The 21,222-nt window shown below is 47.1% G+C and overlaps 1 protein-coding gene across 1 annotated transcript; it reads right to left on the bottom strand.

Moving 5' to 3' along the window:
- Positions 1–1,525: 1,525 nt before the first annotated feature.
- LOC149453530 (uncharacterized) lies at positions 1,526–12,005 on the bottom strand. Its single transcript, XM_089688390.1, has 4 exons — positions 11,882–12,005; positions 7,284–7,426; positions 5,975–6,173; positions 1,526–5,690 (listed from the first exon to the last, which is right to left on the bottom strand). The coding sequence occupies exons 2-4, from the start codon at positions 7,371–7,373 to the stop codon at positions 4,075–4,077; spliced, it is 1,905 nt and encodes a 634-aa protein (XP_089544516.1). The 5' UTR covers positions 7,374–7,426; positions 11,882–12,005; the 3' UTR covers positions 1,526–4,074.
- Positions 12,006–21,222: the final 9,217 nt, after the last annotated feature.

Here is a 21,222-nt window from a genome sequence, read left to right as displayed (position 1 = left end):
GATGGCATATGCAGGAAAGAAGTGCTGAAGGTATGATCAGGAAAAGAGTGTGGAATGTATGACGCATTATGCAAGAAAGGAGTGCGGAGGATAGGACAGTATGATATAGGAATGTATGACGGAATGTGCAGGAAAGGAATGTGGAAGGTATGACAGTATGATCAGGAAAGTAGTGCCATGGGCATGATGATATGATCAGGAAATGAGTGCAGGGGGTATGACGGTATGATCAGGAAAGGAGTGCAGAGGGTATGACGGTATGATCAGGAAAAGAGTGCAGAGGGTATGATGGTAAGATCAGGAAAGGAGTGCGGAGGGAATGATGGGATGATCAGAAAAGGAGTGCGGAGGGAATGATGGGATGATCAGAAAAGGAGTGCGGAGGGAATGATGGGATGATCAGAAAAGGAGTGCGGAGGGAATGATGGGATGATCAGGAAAGGAGTGAGGCGAGTATGACGGTACGATCAGGAAAGGAGTGCGGAGGGAATGATGGGATGATCAGGAAAGGAGTGCGGAAAATAGGACAGTATGATCAGGAAAGGAGTGCGGAGGGTAGGACAGTATGATCAGGAAAGGAGTGCGGAGGGTATGATGGTATGATCAGAAAAGGAGTGCGGAGGGAATGATGGGATGATCAGGAAAGGAGTGAGGCGAGTATGACAGTACGATCAGGAAAAGAGTGCGGAGAGTATGACGGTATGATCGGGAAAGGAGTGCGGAGAGTATGACAGTACGATCGGGGAAGGAGTGCGGAGGGTATGACGGTACGATCAGGAAAGGAGTGCGGAGGGTATGACGATATGATCAGGAAAGGAGAGCAGAGGGTATGACGGTATGATCAGGAAAGGATTGCGGAGGGTATGACGATATGATCAGGAAAGGAGTGCGGAGGGTATGACGGTATGATCAGGGAAGGAGTGCGGAGGGTATGACGGTATGATCGTGAAAGGAGTGCGGAGGGTACAGTGTTATGTGCTGGAAGAGTGACCAGTTGGGTAGCCCTGTATGAAGGAAAGCTACCTTACCAGACCAATCAATGTCCCTTCACAGCTCTGATTAGAATTTGTTCTAAGAGTGGCCAATCAGCAGCCAGGATGGATTGTGCAAAGCTAAAATTTTAGAAAGAAATACGAAAATCATGACAGGAATTGGATTCAATTGCACTTGGAAACCCACCCAGAATGAATCTAAGGCGGCCCAATTGTGGTAAGTACATGCCTCCTTTCCTGTTACTGAGAAGAGATATGCTACCTCCAAATCGGCTTTTACTTCTAGTCTATGTATTGTCTGGTGGGGTCATGCTGTTGTCACCCAACCGATTGGCTCTTTGCAGTGAAGCCTGAAACCACCAATAACTGATCCGCCGTTCTTTGTGATTTGGACGGATGTTCCACAGCTGCAACAACGGGGCCTTCCGATTGGACAGGATCACTAGCGAACCGGCTGCTTCTCCCCTACCATCGTACCGAGTACAGGACACATATTGGATTCCCGACACAGCTTAACCCTTTAAATACAACAGTCCAGTTTATCACTTTATTAAATTATATCGTCAGTCATATGCTACATATCAATACATATATACATAACCTTAGGAGGAGTACAAAATAAAAACATGCCATAAAACATAAAAAAAAAAAAAATCACAGATGAGCCCACCAAGAACTGAACCCAACAATGACAATCCTTGCCCATATATTAGGCCTGGTTGCTTTGCCAAGCGGATACATGATCTGGAATATCCAAGGGACTCACCCACAGAGGCTGGGATTACTATGATCACCGTTCACATGGAAGTGGTAGACTGGATCTTCCTGAAGTAAGCTGAAGGTGTTGAGTCTGACTCTGGGCTATGCTAAAGCTCAGCAGGACACAGAGTAGAAAACAATAGGTGTTTGGTGTCTAAACGCTGAGGCACCCTAATCTGGAGCCCCTTGTAGGGACAGGGTCACTAGCCTGGAGGCCCTTATAGGGAAAGGGTCCCTAGTCTGGAAGCTCTTGTAGGGAAAGGGTCTCTATCCTGGAGGCCCATACAGAGGAAGGGCCCCTAACCTGGAGGCCCTTATAGGGAAAGGGTCCCTAACCTGGAGGCCCTTATAGGGAATGGGGCTCTAGCCTGGAGGCCCTTATAAGGAAAGAGTCTCTAACCTGGAGACCCTTATAGGGAACATGGGTCTAGCATGGAGGCCCTTATACGGAAAGGGTCCCTAGCCTGGAAGCCCTTATACGGAAAGGGTCCCTAGCCTGGAGGCCCTTATAGGGAATGGGGCTCTAGCCTGGAGGCCCTTATAGGGAACGGGGCTCTAGCCTGGAGGCCCTTATAGGAAACGGGGCTCTAGCCTGGAGGCCCTTATAGGGAACGGTGCTCTGGCCTGGAGGCCCTTATAGGGAACGGCGCTCTGGCCTGGAGGCCTTTACAGGGAAAGGGTCCCTGGCCTGGAGGCCTTTACAGAGAAAGGGTCCCTGGCCTGGAGGCCCTTACAGAGAAAGGGGCTTTAGTCAGGAGGCCCTCATACGGAAAAGGTTCCTAGCCTGGAGGCCCTTATAGTGAACAGGGCTAGACTGAAGACCCCTATGGGTAAAGGGTCTCTAACCTGGAGGCCTTTATAGGGAAAGGGTCCCTAACCTAGAGGCCCTTATAGGGAAAGGGTCCCTAACTTGGAGGCCCTTATAGGGAAAGGGTCCCTAACCTGGAGGCCCTTATAGGGAAAGAGTCCTTAACCTGAAGGCCCTTAAAGGGAAAGGGTCCCCAGCCTAGATGCCCTTATATAAACCTCAGTAAGGAATGAATCACCCCCTCCAATTCAGCTTCAGCTATTGGGTTCTGTTAACAATGCGCAAAGATGAGTATGATCTATGTAACTAGACATGTTAAAAGAAGCCTCAAAAGGAAAACACAAAATATTAAATAGGCAGTTATTCTTGACTATAATAAATGTACAAAACCACTTTACATTCTCTTTAAGAGTTTGGGTACTTGTGGTTCCAAATAACACTTGGCACCAGGGAACCAAAGCCCAAGCTTATGGTCCACCTTTATCTTTTAAATAGACCCCTCCCCTCCTGTAAAAAAATAAACAAAAAGAAACACACATTTTCCAAGCAGTTCTCACCATGTCCATGCTCAAGTATTCTCCACAGTGGGCCAGTGCTGGTCCCCTTCTGGGGTTGAAAGATACCTAGTGTCACTTACCCCACTTCCTGTAGGCCTGGGGTGTCAAGGAAACATCCTCTGGGGTGTCAAGGAATCATCCTCTGGGGTGTCAAGGAATCATCCTCTGGGGTGTCAAAGAATCATCCACTGGGGTGTCAAGGAATCATCCTCTGGGGTGTCAAGGAATCATCCTCTGGGGTGTCAAGGAATCATCCTCTGGGGTGTCAAGGAATCATCCTCTGGGGTGTCAAGGAACCACCCTCTGGGGTGTCAAGGAACCACCCTCTGAAGTGTCAAGGAACTATCCTCTAGGGCGTCAAGGAACCACCCTCTGAAGTGTCAAGGAACTATCCTCTGGGGTGTCAAGGAACCACCCTCTGGGGCGTCAAGGAACCACCCTCTGGGGCGTCAAGGAACCACCCTCTGGGGCGTCAAGGGACCATCCTTTGGGGTGTCAAGGAACCACCACCCTCTGGGGTGTCATCAAGCTGCCTTGGACTTACACGAGAATGCTGAAGAGACTCTTTCACCACCGGAGGAGGAAGAACCTGTGATGTCACGCAACCAAAGACTGCAAAAAAAAAAAAGAAAAGGGAATTGTATACTGTTTTTAAAAAATAAATAAGGAAGCAAAGGGGTGCTCCAAAGGGGGTGGAGGCAGGAAATGGGGGAGAAGGGGAAAGCAGGAGTTGGGCTTTAAAAGGCGACGGGAAGTTGTGTGGTGGCCAACTGGAAGCCAATGACAGCAGCAGACTAAAATGCAAATTCCGGTTGCCAACTCAAGTATCATGGACAATGTTGACGTATGTAGACCTCTTCAGACATTCATGGTAGATGGAGCTCAAGTGGCGAAATGCTTTGGCTCCATTCTGAAATATGAACAGTGCATGGAACCTAATTCAGGACTGCGCTTTCCATCAAGCCAGTCTGTTCCCCCTGTGCGTTTTCTGATGCTGGGCACAATCCGAATTACTGACGAAGCATTTCCCGCACTCCTCGCAGGCGTACGGCTTCTCTCCGGTGTGGATTCGCATGTGCCGGACCAGGGCAGACTGGAAGGTGAAGCGTTTGCCGCATTCGCTACAAGCGTAGGGTCTCTCCCCCGTATGGATGCGCTGGTGCCGGACGAGGTCCGAGTTGCTGGTAAACCATTTTTCACACTCGTTGCAGGGGAAAGGTTTCTCACCGGTGTGCACGCGGTGGTGGGACAGGAGGTGGGACTTGCAGGTGAAGCGTTTGCCACATATTGCGCAGCAGAAGGGCTTTTCCCCAGTGTGGGTCTTCTCATGCCTTGTCAATCCCGACTTGACCCTAAAACATTTCCCGCACACCGAGCAGGCAAAGGCCTTTTCCCCGGTGTGGATCTTCTGGTGCTTCATGAGGTCCGACTTATGGATGAACGATCGCTCGCACTCTGAACACGAATAGGGCTTCTCTCCTGAGTGAATCCTCTCATGAACCAGAAGGTTGGTGGTCGTGGTGAAGCATTTCCCGCATACAGAACAAGCGTACGGCTTCTCGCCGGTATGAGTCCGCTGGTGGATGATCAGTACCGACTTGTCGGTGAAGCTTTTCCCGCAGTCGGAGCAGAGGAATGCCCGGTGGCCACTGTGCTTCCTCTGGTGTTTCACCATTTGGGACTTGCTGACAAAGCATTTCCCGCACTCCGGGCACGGATATGGCTTCTCATGTGTGTGGCTCCTCTTGTGCTCTACCACGTGCGATTTGGCAATGAAGCATTTGCCGCACTCGTTACAGCTGTACGGCTTCTGTCCCGTGTGGCTCATGACGTGGACCGTGAGGTTGGACTTCCAGGCGAAACATTTGCCGCAGTACGTGCAGGAAAACGGCTTCTCCCCAGAGTGGACCTTCTGGTGGCGGCGGAGTAACCCTTTCTCTCCAAAGTTCTTCCCGCATAGGGGGCAGGAGAACGGTTTTTCTCCGGCAGGCGGTTTGCCGGACTCGGAAAGCGGCTTGTTTTTAGAGTGCATTTCCTGGTGTTTAAGAAAGCTGTCATCATCCGGAAAGTACATATGACACTGGGAGCAGGTGGTGCTGCATGGAAGGCTTTCATCTTTAATAACGAAAGACGTATACTCAATGTGGTCCGTTTCTTCTTCCTTAACTTGGTCACACTGCATGTGGTCTCCAGGTGGAGAAGGGTCACGACTCGCTTGATGCTCATCGCATGAGCTGGGTTCCTCCTTAATACACCTAAATGAATATGGTGGAGGATGTTCGGGTGTAGAGTTCTCTGTCTGTTGGGGGTGTTGTTCTCTACATGAGGTGCTCTCCTCTTTGACATGGGTAGGTGAGTCGGATGTGTCGGAAGTGTGGCTAGTTGGCTTGGAGAGCTTAGGATGGTCTTCTAGTCCTTCCCATGTAGTCAAAGTTTTTTCATCTGAAGTGTGGCTCATGCTTTGCTCCTCCGGTGAGGAGGATCTGGAAGATGAGGGACTAATGGCTCCAGGATCTTCAACGACATGGTTTTGCGATGGAGAAATGTCGAGCTTAGATCCTCCAGGATCTAAATCTGTTGGAAACAGAGACATGGTGGTAAGAAGATGGACACGGGGGGGAACTTAGAGCTTTATAAGAAGGGAGAAGGGCCATACAAAGGATGATTTAGGTGGAAAGTCCTTGTTATAGGCTGGAGGGGGCAGGGGTAATCTATGGGACAGGAAGCTTCAGCAGTAGTACCATGAAACACCAAAACTGGAATTTTGGAAAGGCAGAAGGATAAAACCTCCACTGGCTACTTCTGCCTCAGAAAGACATTTCGGGATTTTGGAAGTTAGCAGTAAGTTCACCTCTTACCTGAAGATGGGAGGGGCTTCTGATTATCCATTGTGATGTCCTTCTCCATATCCATATCAATGGTCAGCAGCTCAATGATCTCCTTTGTGATTTCTAGAATCTTCTTGTCCTTGTAGCTCTCATTTGTTAGGGAGGAAGGCGAAGCCTTCTCTGTCCATCCACTGGTGACCACCATCTGCTCCTTAACAGGTCTGTAATGCTGCAACATAATGGGGGCAACACAACCAGTGTCACAGAGACAAGGACCTCTACGCATATGGTTTTAAATAAGACATTGTGTTATGTGACCTCCCACAATCCTCCTCACCTCTCCGGTCAGGTCTGTGTTTTATTAATAGATAGGCGTGATGTCATGTGACCTCCCACAATCCTCCTCACCTCTCCGGTCAGGTCTGTGTTTTATTAATAGATAGGCGTGATGTCATGTGACCTCCCAGAATCCTCCTCAGCTCTCCGGTCAGGTCTTTGTTTTATTAACAGAGATAAGAGTGACGTCATGTGACCTCCCAGAATCCTCCTCACCTCTGAAGTCAGGTCTGTGTTTTATTAATAGAGATAAGAGTGATATAATGTGACCTCCCAGAATCCTCCTCACCTCTACGGTCAGGTCTGTTTTATTAAGAGATAAGAGTGATATCATGTGACCTCCCAGAATCCCCCTCACCTCTCTGGTCAAGTCTGTGTTTCATTAATAGAGATAAGAGTGATGTCAGGTGGCCTCCCAGAATCCTCCTCACCTCTCTGGTCAGGTCTGTTTTATTAATAGAGATAAGAGTGATGTCATGTGACCTCCCAGAATTCTCCTCACCTCTCCGGTCATGTCTGTGTTTTATTAATAGAGATAAGTGATGTCATGTGACCTCCCAGAATCCTCCTCACCTCTCCAGTCAGGTCTGTGTTTTATTAATAGAGATGAGAGTGATGTCATGTGACCTCCCAGAATCCTCCTCACCTCTACGGTCAGGTCTGTTTTATTAAGAGATAAGAGTGATATCATGTGACCTCCCAGAATCCCCCTCACCTCTCTGGTCAAGTCTGTGTTTCATTAATAGAGATAAGAGTGATGTCAGGTGGCCTCCCAGAATCCTCCTCACCTCTCTGGTCAGGTCTGTTTTATTAATAGAGATAAGAGTGATGTCATGTGACCTCCCAGAATTCTCCTCACCTCTCCGGTCCTGTCTGTGTTTTATTAATAGAGATAAGTGATGTCATGTGACCTCCCAGAATCCTCCTCACCTCTCCAGTCAGGTCTGTGTTTTATTAATAGAGATGAGAGTGATGTCATGTGACCTCCCAGAATCCTCCTCACCTCTCCGGTCAGCAGGTAGATGATTTCCAGGGTCAGGCTCAGTATCCTCTCAGTCACATGACCTCTCCCCTCGCTCATGCTCGGTGACATTGTCTATGGAGAAGCCTCTTTGGTAGACGCAGCCGCCTCTTCTGCTGAAAAATCTGTGAACAGACACAATGAACCAATTACAGCCCTAACCGACACTCACTGCCAACGCCTCTATAACTAAGCGGTTCACTTCCTGTGCAGAAGAAGGAATAAAGAGTGTTGGGGCCCCTGAAGAACAGACAGCATCATTACAATCAAATTACAGAATGCCGACTTGTATCCCTCTAGCACAGGGGTGTCAAACTGGCGGACCCCCAGCTGTTGCAAAACTACAAGTCCCATCATGCCTCTGCCTTTGGGAGTCATGCTTGTAACTGTCAATCTTGCAGTGCCTCATGGGACTTGTAGTTTGGCAACAGTCTAGCAGTAATAACTACATCACCATCTTGTGGTCAGTATATAGCACTGCTGCCACAATACATAGGCAAATGACTTGTACAGTAACAAGGACCACTGCGCCATCTGCTGGTGATAACACTAAAGACACATTCCATAGTCAGGTGACCTGTATCCTGCAGTAATGAGCATCAGCAGCGCCTAGTGGTCGGAAATCAACCCTCCAACCGCATTGCACAGTGAGGTAACTCCAAGGCTAGGTTCGCACCTATACAGGTTGCGTTTGACCCATTTCTGCACCTGTGTTTTTGCTGCGTTTTTTCTTTCTTGTTGCTAGGCAGGTTTAAAACTCAAAACGTATAAAAAACCGCAATACATGCTTTTCTGCAGCAGTTCCGTCTATAGAACCAAAAACGCAATTTTTTGCATTCAAAAAAAGTCCCTGATCCTTTGCAGGTCTGGGTGAAAACACGGAGATGTGAACCTGTCCCATAGGGTAAGGCCCAATTTCATAGTTCAGAAATGCTTTTTTTGGGGGGGGGGGGCGTTTTTCATGCGATAGCAAAGGGCAGCCCATTCATTTGAATGCTATGGTAGGCTATGAGGATGGCTTTGTGAGCCGAAATGCGTTAGTATTTTGGATATTGTACCTGCATTTATGTAACCAATAAAATATTCGTAAAGAAACCACCGAGTTGTCGGCTATTATCGATGGATGGTCATTTGAGTGGGCTTCAGGCGCAGAGCTTGGAGCATTTTTTAGCGCACGTTTTAGTGCGTTTGCTGGCTGCGTTCGGAACACCATTAACAATCAATGTCATTACAAACGCAATGCGCATTTCTGGAGCACGTCGATGATAATGCAGCCTGAAAGGGCAGCGCAGTGGCTAAATGGTTAGCACTTCCGCTGGCAGTACCGGGGTCATTGGTTCGATTCCCAACCATGGCACCACCTGCCTGGAGTTTGCATGTTTTCCCCATGCCTGCGTGGGTTTCCACCGGGGTACTCCGGTTTCCTTCCACACTCCAAAGACATGATGGTAGGTTAACTGGATCCTGTCTAAATTGGCCCTAGTATGTGTATGTATGAATGTGAGTTAGGGACCTTAGATTGTACATCCCTTGAGGGTTAGGGACCTTAGATTGTACGCAACTTGAGGATTAGGGACCTTAGATTGTGCGCCCCTTGAGGGTTAGGGACCTTAGATTGTGCGCCCCTTGAGGGTTAGGGACCTTAGATTGTACGCCCCTTGAGGGTTAGGGACCTTAGATTGTACGCCCCTTGAGGGTTAGGGACCTTAGATTGTACACCCCTTGAGGGTTAGGGACTGATGTGAATGTACAATATATATGTAAAGCGCTGCATAAATGGATGGCGCTATATAAGTACTTGAAATAAATAAATAAAATAGGTCTTTGTCTGCACCCTTTTTTTTTTTCATGGGTGGTCTGCTGTGCCCATTTTCAATACTCATCCAGAGGATCCAGGGTTGTCCCGCTGCGGTACTCTTGTTCTCTGCCACCTCTTGGTCCCGTGGCACCATACTGATTGTGACATCATCAAGAGGCCCGCCGGCTCTTCCTGATGATGCATCGCTAGGCACGCCCCCCTCCTCCCTTTCTGAATGAAGCTCTATGCCTCCTGGGAAATGTGACATGCATGAAGGCACAAAATGGTGAACGACGTGCAAGGGGAGGGCGGGATGCAATTTTTTTATTTTACAATAAAAAGTAAAAAAAAAAAAAAAAAAGAAGACAACCTATTCTGTTAGCGGAGGGGAGAAGGGAAGTCTTTCCTGAGGGTGAAGATCATCTTTAATCTGGCCATAGATGGATAGAAATTCGATCCATCTATGGCCAGTCCTGTTGGAGAGTAGATCGACTGCTAATGAAGGGGCTTGCTGGAAAACTTTAGTTGGTCCACCTGACTTCACTGCCAGAATACAAAGACACAGCATGGAAGATTCCCCCCATCCACTTGGAACATGTGGTCGGGGGATCGGTTAAGTTTTTTTTCTGAAGGAAAAAAAAAATGGGCCACGTATGGCCAGCTTTATAGTGTAGTTAACCACAGTGATGATCATGTGACCACTGCGATTGGCTGTCACAGTGATCACGTGATCGGAAGGCAGACCCAATGGCTTCCAATCGTTGGTGTTAATGGAGAGCGGTCTTTGATAGATCGGTCTCTGTGCTGGGAGCATGCTCTTAGCACAGAAACCTCAGCCGCCCATACACGCATTTGTTTTTATTAATTATATCGTCATACCTGTAGGCCATCTGGGCCCCTCTGGAAACCTGGCCTCCCAGTTGGCAATCGCTCTATCCTGCCTTGTTGCTAGGAAGCCAAAACCACTGGATGCCACAGAAATCATTGGATGCTGTGGAAACCATTGGATGCTGCGGAAACCACTGGCTGCCACAAAAACCACTGGATGCTGTTGAAACCACTGAATGCCATGGAAACCATTGGACGCCGTGGAGACCACTGGATGCCACGGAGACCACTGACCACCACAGAAACCACTGAATGCCGCGGAAACCACTAGACTCCGTGGAAATTACTGGATGCCAAAGAAACCATTGGATACCATTGAACGCTGTGGAAACCACTGGATGCCACAGAAACCATTGGTTGCTGTGGAAACCACTGCATGCCACAGAAAATACTGGATGCCACATAAACCATTGGACACTGTGCAAACCAATGGATGCCACAGAAATCATTGGATGCTGTGGAAACCACTGGATGCCACTGAAACCATTAGACACTTTAGAAACCACTGGGTGCTGCAGAAACCACTGGACGCCATAAAAAACACTGGATGCCATGGAAACCATTTGACGCCATGGAAACCACTGGATGTCACGGAGACCATTGAACACCATGTAAACCACTGGATGCCACAGAAACCATTGAAAGCCACAGAAACCACTGGATGCCACAGAAACCACTGGATGCCACAGAAATTACTAGATGCCAAAGAAACCATTGGATGCTGTGGAAATCACTGGATGCCACAGAAACCACTGGATGCCAAAGAAACCGTTGGATGCTGTGGAAACCACTGGATGCCACAGAAACCATTGGATGCTCTGGAAACCTCTGGATGCCACAGAAACCATTGGATGCTCTGGAAACCTCTGGATGTCACGGAAACCATTGGGCACTGTGGAAACCACTGGATGCTGCAGAAACCACTGGCTGCAATGGTAACCATTGGACACCATGGAACGCCATGGAAACCACTGGATGCCACAGAAACCACTGGATGTCATGGAAATTATTGGACGTGGTGGAAACTACTGGATGCCACAGAGACCATTGGGCACAGTGGAAACCACTGGATGCCACAGAGACCATTGGACGTGGAGGAAACCACTGGATGTAATGGAAACTATTGGACACGGTGGAAACTACTGGATGCCACAGAGACCATTGGACGCGGTGGAAACCACTGGATGCCACGGAAACTATTGGACACGGAGGAAACCATTGGATGTCACGGAGACCATTGGATGCGGATGAAACCACTGGATGTAACGGAAACTATTGGATGCGATGGACACCACTGGATGTCACGGAGACCATTGGACGCGGAGGAAACCACTGGATGCCACAGAAACCATTGGACACCCTGGAAACCATTGGATGTCGTGGAAACCATTGGATGCCACAGAAACCATTGGACACCCTGGAAACCATTGGACGCCGTGGAAACCATTGGATGCCACAGAAACCATTGGACACCCTGGAAACCATTGGATGCCACAGAAACCATTGGACACCCTAGAAACCATTAGATGCCGTGGAAACCATTGGGACACTCCCTCCCAGCATTAGGAATATAAAAACGAAGGATTTTTATGTCCTAGCAACAAGGCAGAACATGGGGGTTGCCATCTGGGCATTTTTCGGAGAGGGTTGCAAGGTGCCCAGAAGTGCTACAGGTATGACAATAAAATTAAAAAGCGTGTTACAAACCTGCTCAGTTGTATTGCTATGTAGTGGGGCCCCTGGACTGCAAAGATGAACTTACCCTTTAAATAAAACCACATACAACTCTGGTGGTCATATGAGGGCACTACAACCTGACCCCAGGTAGGTGTGATCACATGACCCCCCAAATGACAGTCTTCCCTCTTCCCCTATCAGTACAGGACGTGCATACCGTCATTTACCGCCGGTCAGAGCAAGCGTCGGCTTCCCATCTTCTTTCTTCTCATAGAGAGCCGGGGAGAGGAAGTTCCGAGGCACTTACGGCCTGTGCGTTCCACGAGGCTTCCTTGTTTTGCGTTCCAATTGCCGGATAGAGCTGCGTATTGCCTTCCCCGCGTTACTCGTTCTTAGTTCCGCCCTCCAACTCGCCCCATATCCCATGCCATTGAACAAAAAAAGCCATTCAGAAGCTTTGTACATTGCTGGAAGTGTCGTGACAGTTAGGCACAGAGTGTTGTCTCATTATCCTTCTCGTCATTCCTGTTTCTTCACCTCAGGATGACTTTAACGGGGTTTACACAACCACCTGTTCCTCTTCCTCGGGGGTGGGACTTGGCACTGGGCTCCTTGTGTGGGATACGAAGAGATCTATATGACTGTTTTTCCGTGTTAAACCTTTCATACAATTTCTAAATTGTTGCGTTTGTACATTTCAAAAGCCAATATAAAGGAATAGTAGTAAAAAAAAGCACTTGTGGGTTTAACCAATCGTGTTTTGCGTATTACTTGCAAGCGGGTGTGGCAAGGGGTGTGTCCTACAAATACATACTTTTGCTTAAAGGTGTCCTTCATTCCCATCGATGAACGTTGGGAGGTAAGCCTTGCATGGTTTGCTCTCCGGGGCATCTCAACCTTCGTCCGTAGCCAGCTCCCTCTGGGAGGAGGAAGTAAATTCATTGCATGTAGGTAAATGAGGCCAACCTCCATCACTCCTGACATGGGGGAGGGCATTCACATCTGCATCCCGGGCACTAGTGTGCAGCCTTGTCTCCTAGAAGTTAGTGTTGCTGGTAGGAATGCAGCTGGAACCTAGAAGCCCCTCCCCAGAGGAGCGACTGTAGTCAGAATTGGCCTGCACCAAAGTACATAGTGCACTTGGTGTGGTACTTGTGATATCAGCATGCTGCAGTCTTATAGGTGTCCTTGATTCCCATCACAAAAAGTTGGGAGGTAAGCCTTGCATGCTTTGCCCTCCAGGGCATTTCAACCTTCATCCGCACCCATCTCTGTCTGGGCGAAAAAAGTAAATTCATTGCATGTAGGTAAATGAGGCCAACCTCCATCGCTCCTGACATGGGGGAGGGCATTCACATCTGCATCTCGGGCATTAGTGTGCAGCCTCGTCTCCTAGAAGTTAGTGTTGTTGGTAGGCATGCAGCTGGAACCCACAAGCTCCTCCCCAGACTAGCGATTGTAGGCAGAATTGGCCTGCACCATGTGCATAGTGCACTTAGTATGGCACCTGGCTGCAGACTGGCCTTCTGTAATATCTTCCTGGCATACAACTGCTAAGGGGTGAGCATTGCTGGGAACTGAGTCTCACGGAGAATGGCACATTACTGTGTAGAACGCTAGATCAGGGATGGGTATACTGTAGGTTACATCTGTGCATGAATGTAACTAGCCAGAACAGCTAATCTTATGGCCACGGCTTAATATATAGAGCACAGAGACATTGCCTACAATACCCTTTCTCAACATTTTTGATATGGAGGAACCCTTGAAATATGCATTGTTACTCAGTGACATACCCCTACATGCGTGGTCAGAGGTCCCACAGTGGTCAGTGGAAAAAGGTCTTCCTATATAGATGTGTAAGTTGTCAGTGAAGAAAGGCCTTCTTAAGGTGGGGGGATTGCCTTCTTGTATAGGTGGTCACTGGAGAAGGGCCTTCCTTTATAGAAGTATAGCTGGTCAGTGAAGGGTCTTCTTAAATAAATGGTCAGAGGAGTAGGGCCTTCTTATATACAGTAGGTGTATAGGTGGTGAGTGGAGTAGGACCTTCTTTTATAGGTGGTCAGTGGATAAGGGCCTTTTTATTTAGGTGGTCAGTGGAGAAGGACCTTTTTGTATAGGTGGTCAGTGAAGAAGGACCTTCTTATGTGGGTGGTAAGTGGAGGACCTTCCTTTACAGGTATATAGTGGAGAATGGCCTTCTTGTATAAGTGGTCAGAGAAGCCGGGCCTTCTTATATGGGTGGTCAGTGGAGAAGGGCCTTCCTCTATAGGTATATAGTGAAGAAAGGCCTTCTTGTATAAGTGGTCAGTGGAGAAGGGCTTTCCTCTATAGGTATAGAGTGGAGAAGGATCTTATATGGGTGGTCAATGGATAAGGGCCTTCCTCTATAGGTATATAGTGGAGAATGGCCTTCTTGTATAAGTGGTCAGAGAAGCCGGGCCTTCCTCTATAGGTATATAGTGAAGAAAGGCCTTCTTGTATAAGTGGTCAGTGGAGAAGGGCTTTCCTCTATAGGTATAGAGTGGAGAAGGATCTTATATGGGTGGTCAATGGAGAAGGGCCTTCTTATATGGCTGGTCAGTGGAGAAGGGCCTTCCTCTATAGGTATATAGTGGAAAAGGGCCTTCTTGTAGAAGTGGTCAGTGGAGAAGGATCTTCTTAAATGGGTGGTCAGTGGAGAAGGGCTTTCCTCTATAGGTATATAGTGGAGAAGGGTCTTCTCCTATAAGTGGTCAGTGGAGAAGGGCCTTCTTATATGGCTGGTCAGTGGAGACGGCCTTCTTATATGGCTGGTCAGTGGAGAAGGGTCTTCCTCTATAGGTATATAGTGTAGAAGGGCCTTCTTCTATAACTGGTCAGAGGAGACAGGGCTTCTTACCTCTCACTGTGCAACCCAGGTCACCAACAGGCCATAGACTGGGCAGCCCCGGCCCACCAGGCAAATGCCTGGTGTGCCTTATGGCCAGTCTGGACCTGTCTGCCACCCACTCTGGATCCCCTGGGCTGAGGCTGCTGTTGGAGGGTGAGTTCCTTAACCCCTGCTGTGCCACACCATGCTCTGCCCGGATCACTGCCCTAAGTGCTTGACTTATCCCTTGCTGTGCAATACCCTGCTCTGCCCGGATCACTGCCCTGGGCGCTTGACCTAACCCCTGCTGTACCATACCCTGCTCTGCCCGGATCACTGCCCTGGGTGCTTGACTTAACCCCTCCTGTGCCATACCTTACTCTGCCTGGATCACTGCCCTGGATGCCTGACTTAACCCCTGCAGTGCCATACCCTGCTCCACCTGGATCACTGCCCTGGGTGCCTGACTTAACCCCTGCTGTGCCATACCCTGATCTGTCTGGATCACTGCCCGGGGTGCTGTACTCTACATGTACAGTGGGGCAAAAAAGTATTTAGTCAACCACCAATTGTGCAAGTTCTCCCACTTAAAAAGATGAGAGAGGCCTGTAATTGGCATCATAGGTAGACCTCAACTATAAGAGACAAAATGAGAAAAAAATCCAGACAATCACATTGGCTGATTTGGAAAGAATTTATTTGCAAATTATGGTGGAAAATAAGTATTTGGTCACCTACAAACAAACAAGATTTCTGGCTCTCACAGACCTGTACCTTCTTAAGAGGCTCCTCTGTCCTGCACTCATTACCTGTATCAATGGCACCTGTTTGAACTTTTTATCAGTATAAAAGACACCTGTCCACAACCTCAAACAGTCACACTCCAAACTCCACTATGGTGAAGACCAAAGAGCTGTCGAAGAACACCAGAACAAAATTGTAGACCTGCACCAGGCTGGCAAGACTGAATCTGCAATAGGCAAGCAGCTTGGTGTGAACAAATCAACTGTGGGAGCAATAATTAGAAAATGGAAGACATACAAGACCACTGATAATCTCCCTCCATCTGGGGCTCCACGTGAGATCTCACCCCGTGGGGTCAAAATGATCACAAGAACGGTGAGCAAAAATCCCCGGACTACACGGGGGGACCTAGTGAATGACCTGCAGAGAGCCGGGACCAACGTAACAAAGGCTACCATCAGTAACACACTACGCCGCCAGGGACTCAGATCCTGCAGTGCCAGACGTGTCCCCCTGCTTAAGCCAGTACATGTCTGGGCCCGTCTGAAGTTTGCTAGAAAGCATTTGGATGATCCAGAAGAGGATTGGGAGAATGTCATATGGTCAGATGAAACCAAAATAGAACTGTTTGGTAGAAACACAACTTGTCGTGTTTGGAGGAGAGAGAATGCTGAGTTGCATCCAAAGAACACCATACCTACTGTGAAGCATGGGGGTGGCAACATCATGCTTTGGGGCTGTTTCTCCTCAATGGGACCAGGACGACTGATCCATGTACAGGACAAAATGAATGGGGCCATGTATCGTGAGATTTTGAGTGCAAACCTCCTTCCATCAGCAAGGGCATTGAAGATGAAACGTGGCTGGGTCTTCCAACATGACAATGATCCTAAACATACCGCCCGGGCAATGAAGGAGTGGCTTCGTAAGAAGCATTTCAAGGTCCTGGAGTGGCCTAGCCAGTCTCCAGATCTCAACCCCATAGAAAACCTTTGGAGGGAGTTGAAAGTCCGTGTTGCCCAGCGACAGCCCCAAAACATCACTGCTCTAGAGGAGATCTGCATGGAGGAATGGGCCAACATACCAGCAACAGTGTGTGCCAACCTTGTGAAGACTTACAGGAAACATTTGACCTCTGTCATTGCCAACAAAGGATATATAACAAAGTATTGAGATGAACTTTTGATATTGACCAAATACTTATTTTCTACCATAATTTGCAAATAAATTCTTTCCAAATCAGCCAATGTGATTGTCTGGATTTTTTTTCTCATTTTGTCTCTCATAGTTGAGGTCTACCTATGATGCCAATTACAGGTCTCTCTCATCTTTTTAAGTGGGAGAACTTGCACAAATGGTGGCTGACTAAATACTTTTTTGCCCCACTGTAGCTGCTGATTTGACGAGGCTTTAAATGGGAGCAGGACTGGATGGAGGCAGTTAATTTGACCACAGGAGATACAGGCATCGGCACAGTGTCCTGGATCTCAAAAGAGGTTACAGCTGTGCGCAAACTGACCACACCAGCTTGGATCTGCTCCCATAATTGGCGTACTCACAACAAAAAAGAGAGAAGAGGAACTGACAGATGTGTAGAAGGAATTGGTGCATTCAAAAAGGAAGAGGCTGGATTTACAACACACAATATCAGATCAGACAAAAAAAAAATATTTTGGCATATGATACATTTTAATGTCGCCGAACTGTGATGCATTCACGTGATTATCAACATCCAATAGCATGGCAGTGGTTAAGATGTAGAGAACATTTATATTGGGCTGGCAGCTTTTACACATCAGGGGATATCAACGATCATTTTGGGCTGTGATAGGGATGATTGAATCTGGATTTGGTGCGCTATGCCATGATAGTTAAGTCCAGACCAAACTTTATTCCAATAACAAACTCTTTACAAATCCAACACGTTTCAGAATAAAACAGTTATAAGAGCCAACAGCTGGGAAGGTAAAATCAAATCTCCTGGTTAGCACTTCCGCCTGGCAGTACTAGGGGTCGGTTAGAATCCCAACCACGGTACCACCTGCCTGGAGTTTGCATGTTCTCCCTGTGCCTGCGTGGGTTTCCTCCGGGTTCTCCAGGTTCCTCCCACACTCCAAAAACATGCTGGTAGGTTGTCTCCTGCCTAAATTGTCCCTAGTATGTGTATGTATGAATGTACAGTGGGGCAAAAAAGTATTTAGTCAGCCACCAATTGTGCAAGTTCTCCCACTTAAAAAGATGAGAGAGGCCTGTAATTGGCATCATAGGTAGACCTCAACTATGAGAGACAAAATGAGAAAAAAAATCCAGACAATCACATTGGCTGATTTGGAAAGAATTTATGTGCAAATTATGGTGGAAAATAAGTATTTGGTCACCAACAAACAAGATTTCTGGCTCTCACAGACCTGTACCTTCTTCTTTAAGAGGCTCCTCTGTCCTGCACTCATTACCTGTATCAATCGCACCTATTTGAACTTGTTATCAGTATAAAAGACACCTGTCCACAACCTCAAACAGTCACACTCCAAACTCCACTATGGTGAAGACCAAAGAGCTGTTGAAGGACACCAGAAACAAAATTGTAGACCTGCACCAGGCTGGAAAGACTGAATCTGCAATAGGCAAGCAGCTTGGTGTGAACAAATCAACTGTGGGCGCAATAATTAGAAAATGGAAGACATACAAGACCACTGATAATCTCCCTCCATCTGGGGCTCCACGCAAGATCTCACCCCGTGGGGTCAAAATGATCACAAGAACGGTGAGCAAAAATCCAAGGACCACACGGGGGGACCTAGTGAATGACCTGCAGAGAGCTGGGACCAACGTAACAAGGGCTACCATCAGTAACACACTACACCGCCAGGGACTCAGATCCTGCAGTGCCAGACGTGTTCCCCTGCTTAAGCCAGTACATGTTCGGGCCCGTCTGAAGTTTGCTAGAGAGCATTTGGATGATCCAGAAGAGGATTGGGAGAATGTCATATGGTCAGATGAAACCAAAATAGAACTGTTTGGTAGAAACACAACTCGTCATGTTTGGAGAAGAGAGAATGCTGAGTTGCATCCAAAGAACACCATACCTACTGTGAAGCATGGGGGTGGCAACATCATGCTTTGGGGCTGTTTCTCCGCAAAGGGATCAGGACTGATCCATGTCCAGGACAGAATGAATGGGGCCATGTATCGTGAGATTTTGAGTGCAAACCTCCTTCCATCAGCAAGGGCATTAAAGATGAAACATGGCTGGGTCTTCCAACATGACAATGATCCCAAACATACCGCCCGGGCAACCAAGGAGTGGCTTCGTAAGAAGCATTTCAAGGTCCTGGAGTGGCCTAGCCAGTCTCCAGATCACAACCACATAGAAAACCTTTGGAGGGAGTTGAAAGTCCGTGTTGCCCAGCGACAGCCCCAAAACATCACTGCTCTAGAGGAGATCTGCATGGAGGAATGGGCCAACATACCAGCAACAGTGTGTGCCATCCTTGTGAAGACTTACAGGAAACGTTTGACCTCTGTCATTGCCAACAAAGGATATATAACAAAGTATTGAGATGAACTTTTGATATTGACCAAATACTTATTTTCCACCATAATTTGCAAATAAATTCTTTCCAAATCAGCCAATGTGATTGTCTGGATTTTTTTCCTCATTTTGTCTCTCATAGTTGAGGTCTATCTATGATGCCAATTACAGGCCTCTCTCATCTTTTTAAGTGGGAGAACTTGCACAATTGGTGGTTGACTAAATACTTTTTTGCCCCACTGTAAATTGGGGACCTTACATTGTACGCCCCTTGAGGGTTAGGGACTGATGTGAACGTACAATATATATGTAAACCATAAGAACCTGTAATAAATAAAATAAATAAATCTCCTTCATTGAAAGGCGAAGTAGGGGTAAAAAGCCAAGAACAAAGCAGTTGACTCTTTCAGCCCATGTATAGGCTGAAATGCATCAACTGTTGTGTTCCTGTTTTTTTTTTATCCCTACTTCACCTTTCAATGAAGAATATTTGATTTTATCTTCTGAGTCGCAAGCTTTTTTGACTGTTTTATACTGATGGCTCGCAGAGGCTTTAAACCGGGCACCGGTAAGGGATCAAACCTCCTTTGAAAAAGATTACAGGGTGGTAGTGCTGTCAATTGCTGTTACGGCTCCAGCGCGTTTCAGGAGCTGCAGCACTTCACTGGGGCAAAAATGCAACATAAAAAACAAATTCTTATAACAATAATGAGATTAACAATACTGGTAATACAGTAAACTATTATTAATAATACAATAGCAAGAACAATAATACTGAACAATGATGGACGCAATAGTACAATAATCAAAAGCTCAAACAATGTAAAAAAAAAGAAAAAAGGTACAAACATTTGGTGCCCAATAAAGGGGGCGGAGCATCAGCACCAAAATGCATTGGGTATGTCGCTGGAACAAACTTGTGTTTGGACTTGAGTATCACAATGTGGCGCTTTGATTCTAGAACCTCCAGATATTTCCTGAAATATGTCAATCAGAAAATACTTCATGATGATCACTAGATGGAGCTGAGAATTATAGGTAACAAACACATTAGACACATTACGGGGATTATAGCTGTGGGAATGCTAGTGCATTTTATATAAATAGACCCCGGAAAGTTCTCAGAGGAGCTTTCTTTCTCAGTATGTCTTTCTTTCACAACTAATGCTGAACGCCCCTGATAAAACACAGAGTTGACCTGAGGCGGACCAGGAACACATGACACATGACAAGGAACATATGACACGGAACACATGAGCCTTTATCATGCGTGCAACACATATGTACTTGTGCAGCATTACAGCTGCACATTGCAATTTTTCATTTACCGATGATAGGCAGCATAGGTGAATATTCTGCTTTAACGCTGAACTACAGGATTTTTTATAAAACAAATACCCCCACCACAAGGCAGTTGAAAGAGAACTTCACCTCCCCCTTGGGGTGTTTTTTTTTTAAAAATACCCTCTTAACATTTCAAATATACTTACATGACTGGAGAATCGGAGAATCCAGCATTGGTCTGCTGAGATCCACCACTCTGTTCTGCACATTGGGTCCCACACCGCCATTTTAGCTTCTGAGATCATCAGAAGTCGGCTGCCTATTCCTAGTTTAGGCAGTCAGTCCCCTGATGACAATCTGCAATGTCCGCCCTCCCCTGGCTGATATATTGAAGTTGATGCCTCATGAGATATGGGACGTGCATATCCCAGGATGCTTCATGAGTGAAGATGCCATTACGACCTAGAAGAGCTAGATGATGCCTTCTTTGATATGTGACATGCATATCTCAGGATGCTTCAGGAGCACAGGAGATGCCATTATGACTTCGAAGAGAAGGGCTAGATGATGCTTATCGGGATGTGATGTGCATATCCCAAGATGCTTCATGAGTGGAGATGCCATTATGACCTAGAAGAGCTAGATGATGCCTTCTTTGATATGTGATATGCATATCCCAGGATGCTTCAGAAGCACAGATGCCGTTATGACTTAGAAGAGAAGGGCTAGATGATGCCTCCTGAGATAGGGGACGTGCATATCCCAGGATGCTTCATGAGTGGAGGAGATACCATTATGACCTAGAAGAGAAGGGCTAGATGATGCTTATTGTGATATGTGATGTGCATATCCCAGGATGCTTCATGAGTGGAGATGCCATTAAGACCTAGACGAGCTAGATGATGCCTTGATATGTGACATGCATATTCCAGGATGCTTCAGATGCACAGGAGATGCCATTATGACCTAGAAGAGAAGGGCTATATGATGCTTATTGCAATATGTGATGTGCATATCCCAAGATTCTTCATGAGTGGAGATGCTATTATGACCTAGAAGAGCTAGATGATGCCTTCTTTGATATGTGACATGCATCCCAGCATTCTTTAGGAGCACAGGAGATTCCATTATGACTTAGAAGAGAAGA

Source organism: Staurois parvus, unplaced genomic scaffold, assembly GCF_062004578.1.
Source record: "Staurois parvus isolate SC_StPar_1 unplaced genomic scaffold, SC_StPar_1.0 ptg000449l, whole genome shotgun sequence".
In the NCBI taxonomy this organism is placed as follows: Eukaryota; Metazoa; Chordata; class Amphibia; order Anura; family Ranidae; genus Staurois; species Staurois parvus.
The sequence above is the reverse complement of the archived record's forward strand: the minus strand, read 5'-3'. Positions and strand labels throughout refer to the sequence as shown.

What these genes read in the sequence shown, in the direction of transcription:
- LOC149453530 (XM_089688390.1), bottom strand. Translation starts at nt 7,373, where the DNA reads ATGTCACCGAGCATGAGCGAGGGGAGAGGTCATGTGACTGAGAGGATA. An exon ending in TCTACCTGCTGACCGGAGAG is followed by an intron (nt 6,174 to 7,283) that starts GTGAGGAGGATT and finishes ATTATGTTGCAG; the next exon opens with CATTACAGACCTGTTAAGGA. An exon ending in GAAGCCCCTCCCATCTTCAG is followed by an intron (nt 5,691 to 5,974) that starts GTAAGAGGTGAA and finishes TGTTTCCAACAG; the next exon opens with ATTTAGATCCTGGAGGATCT.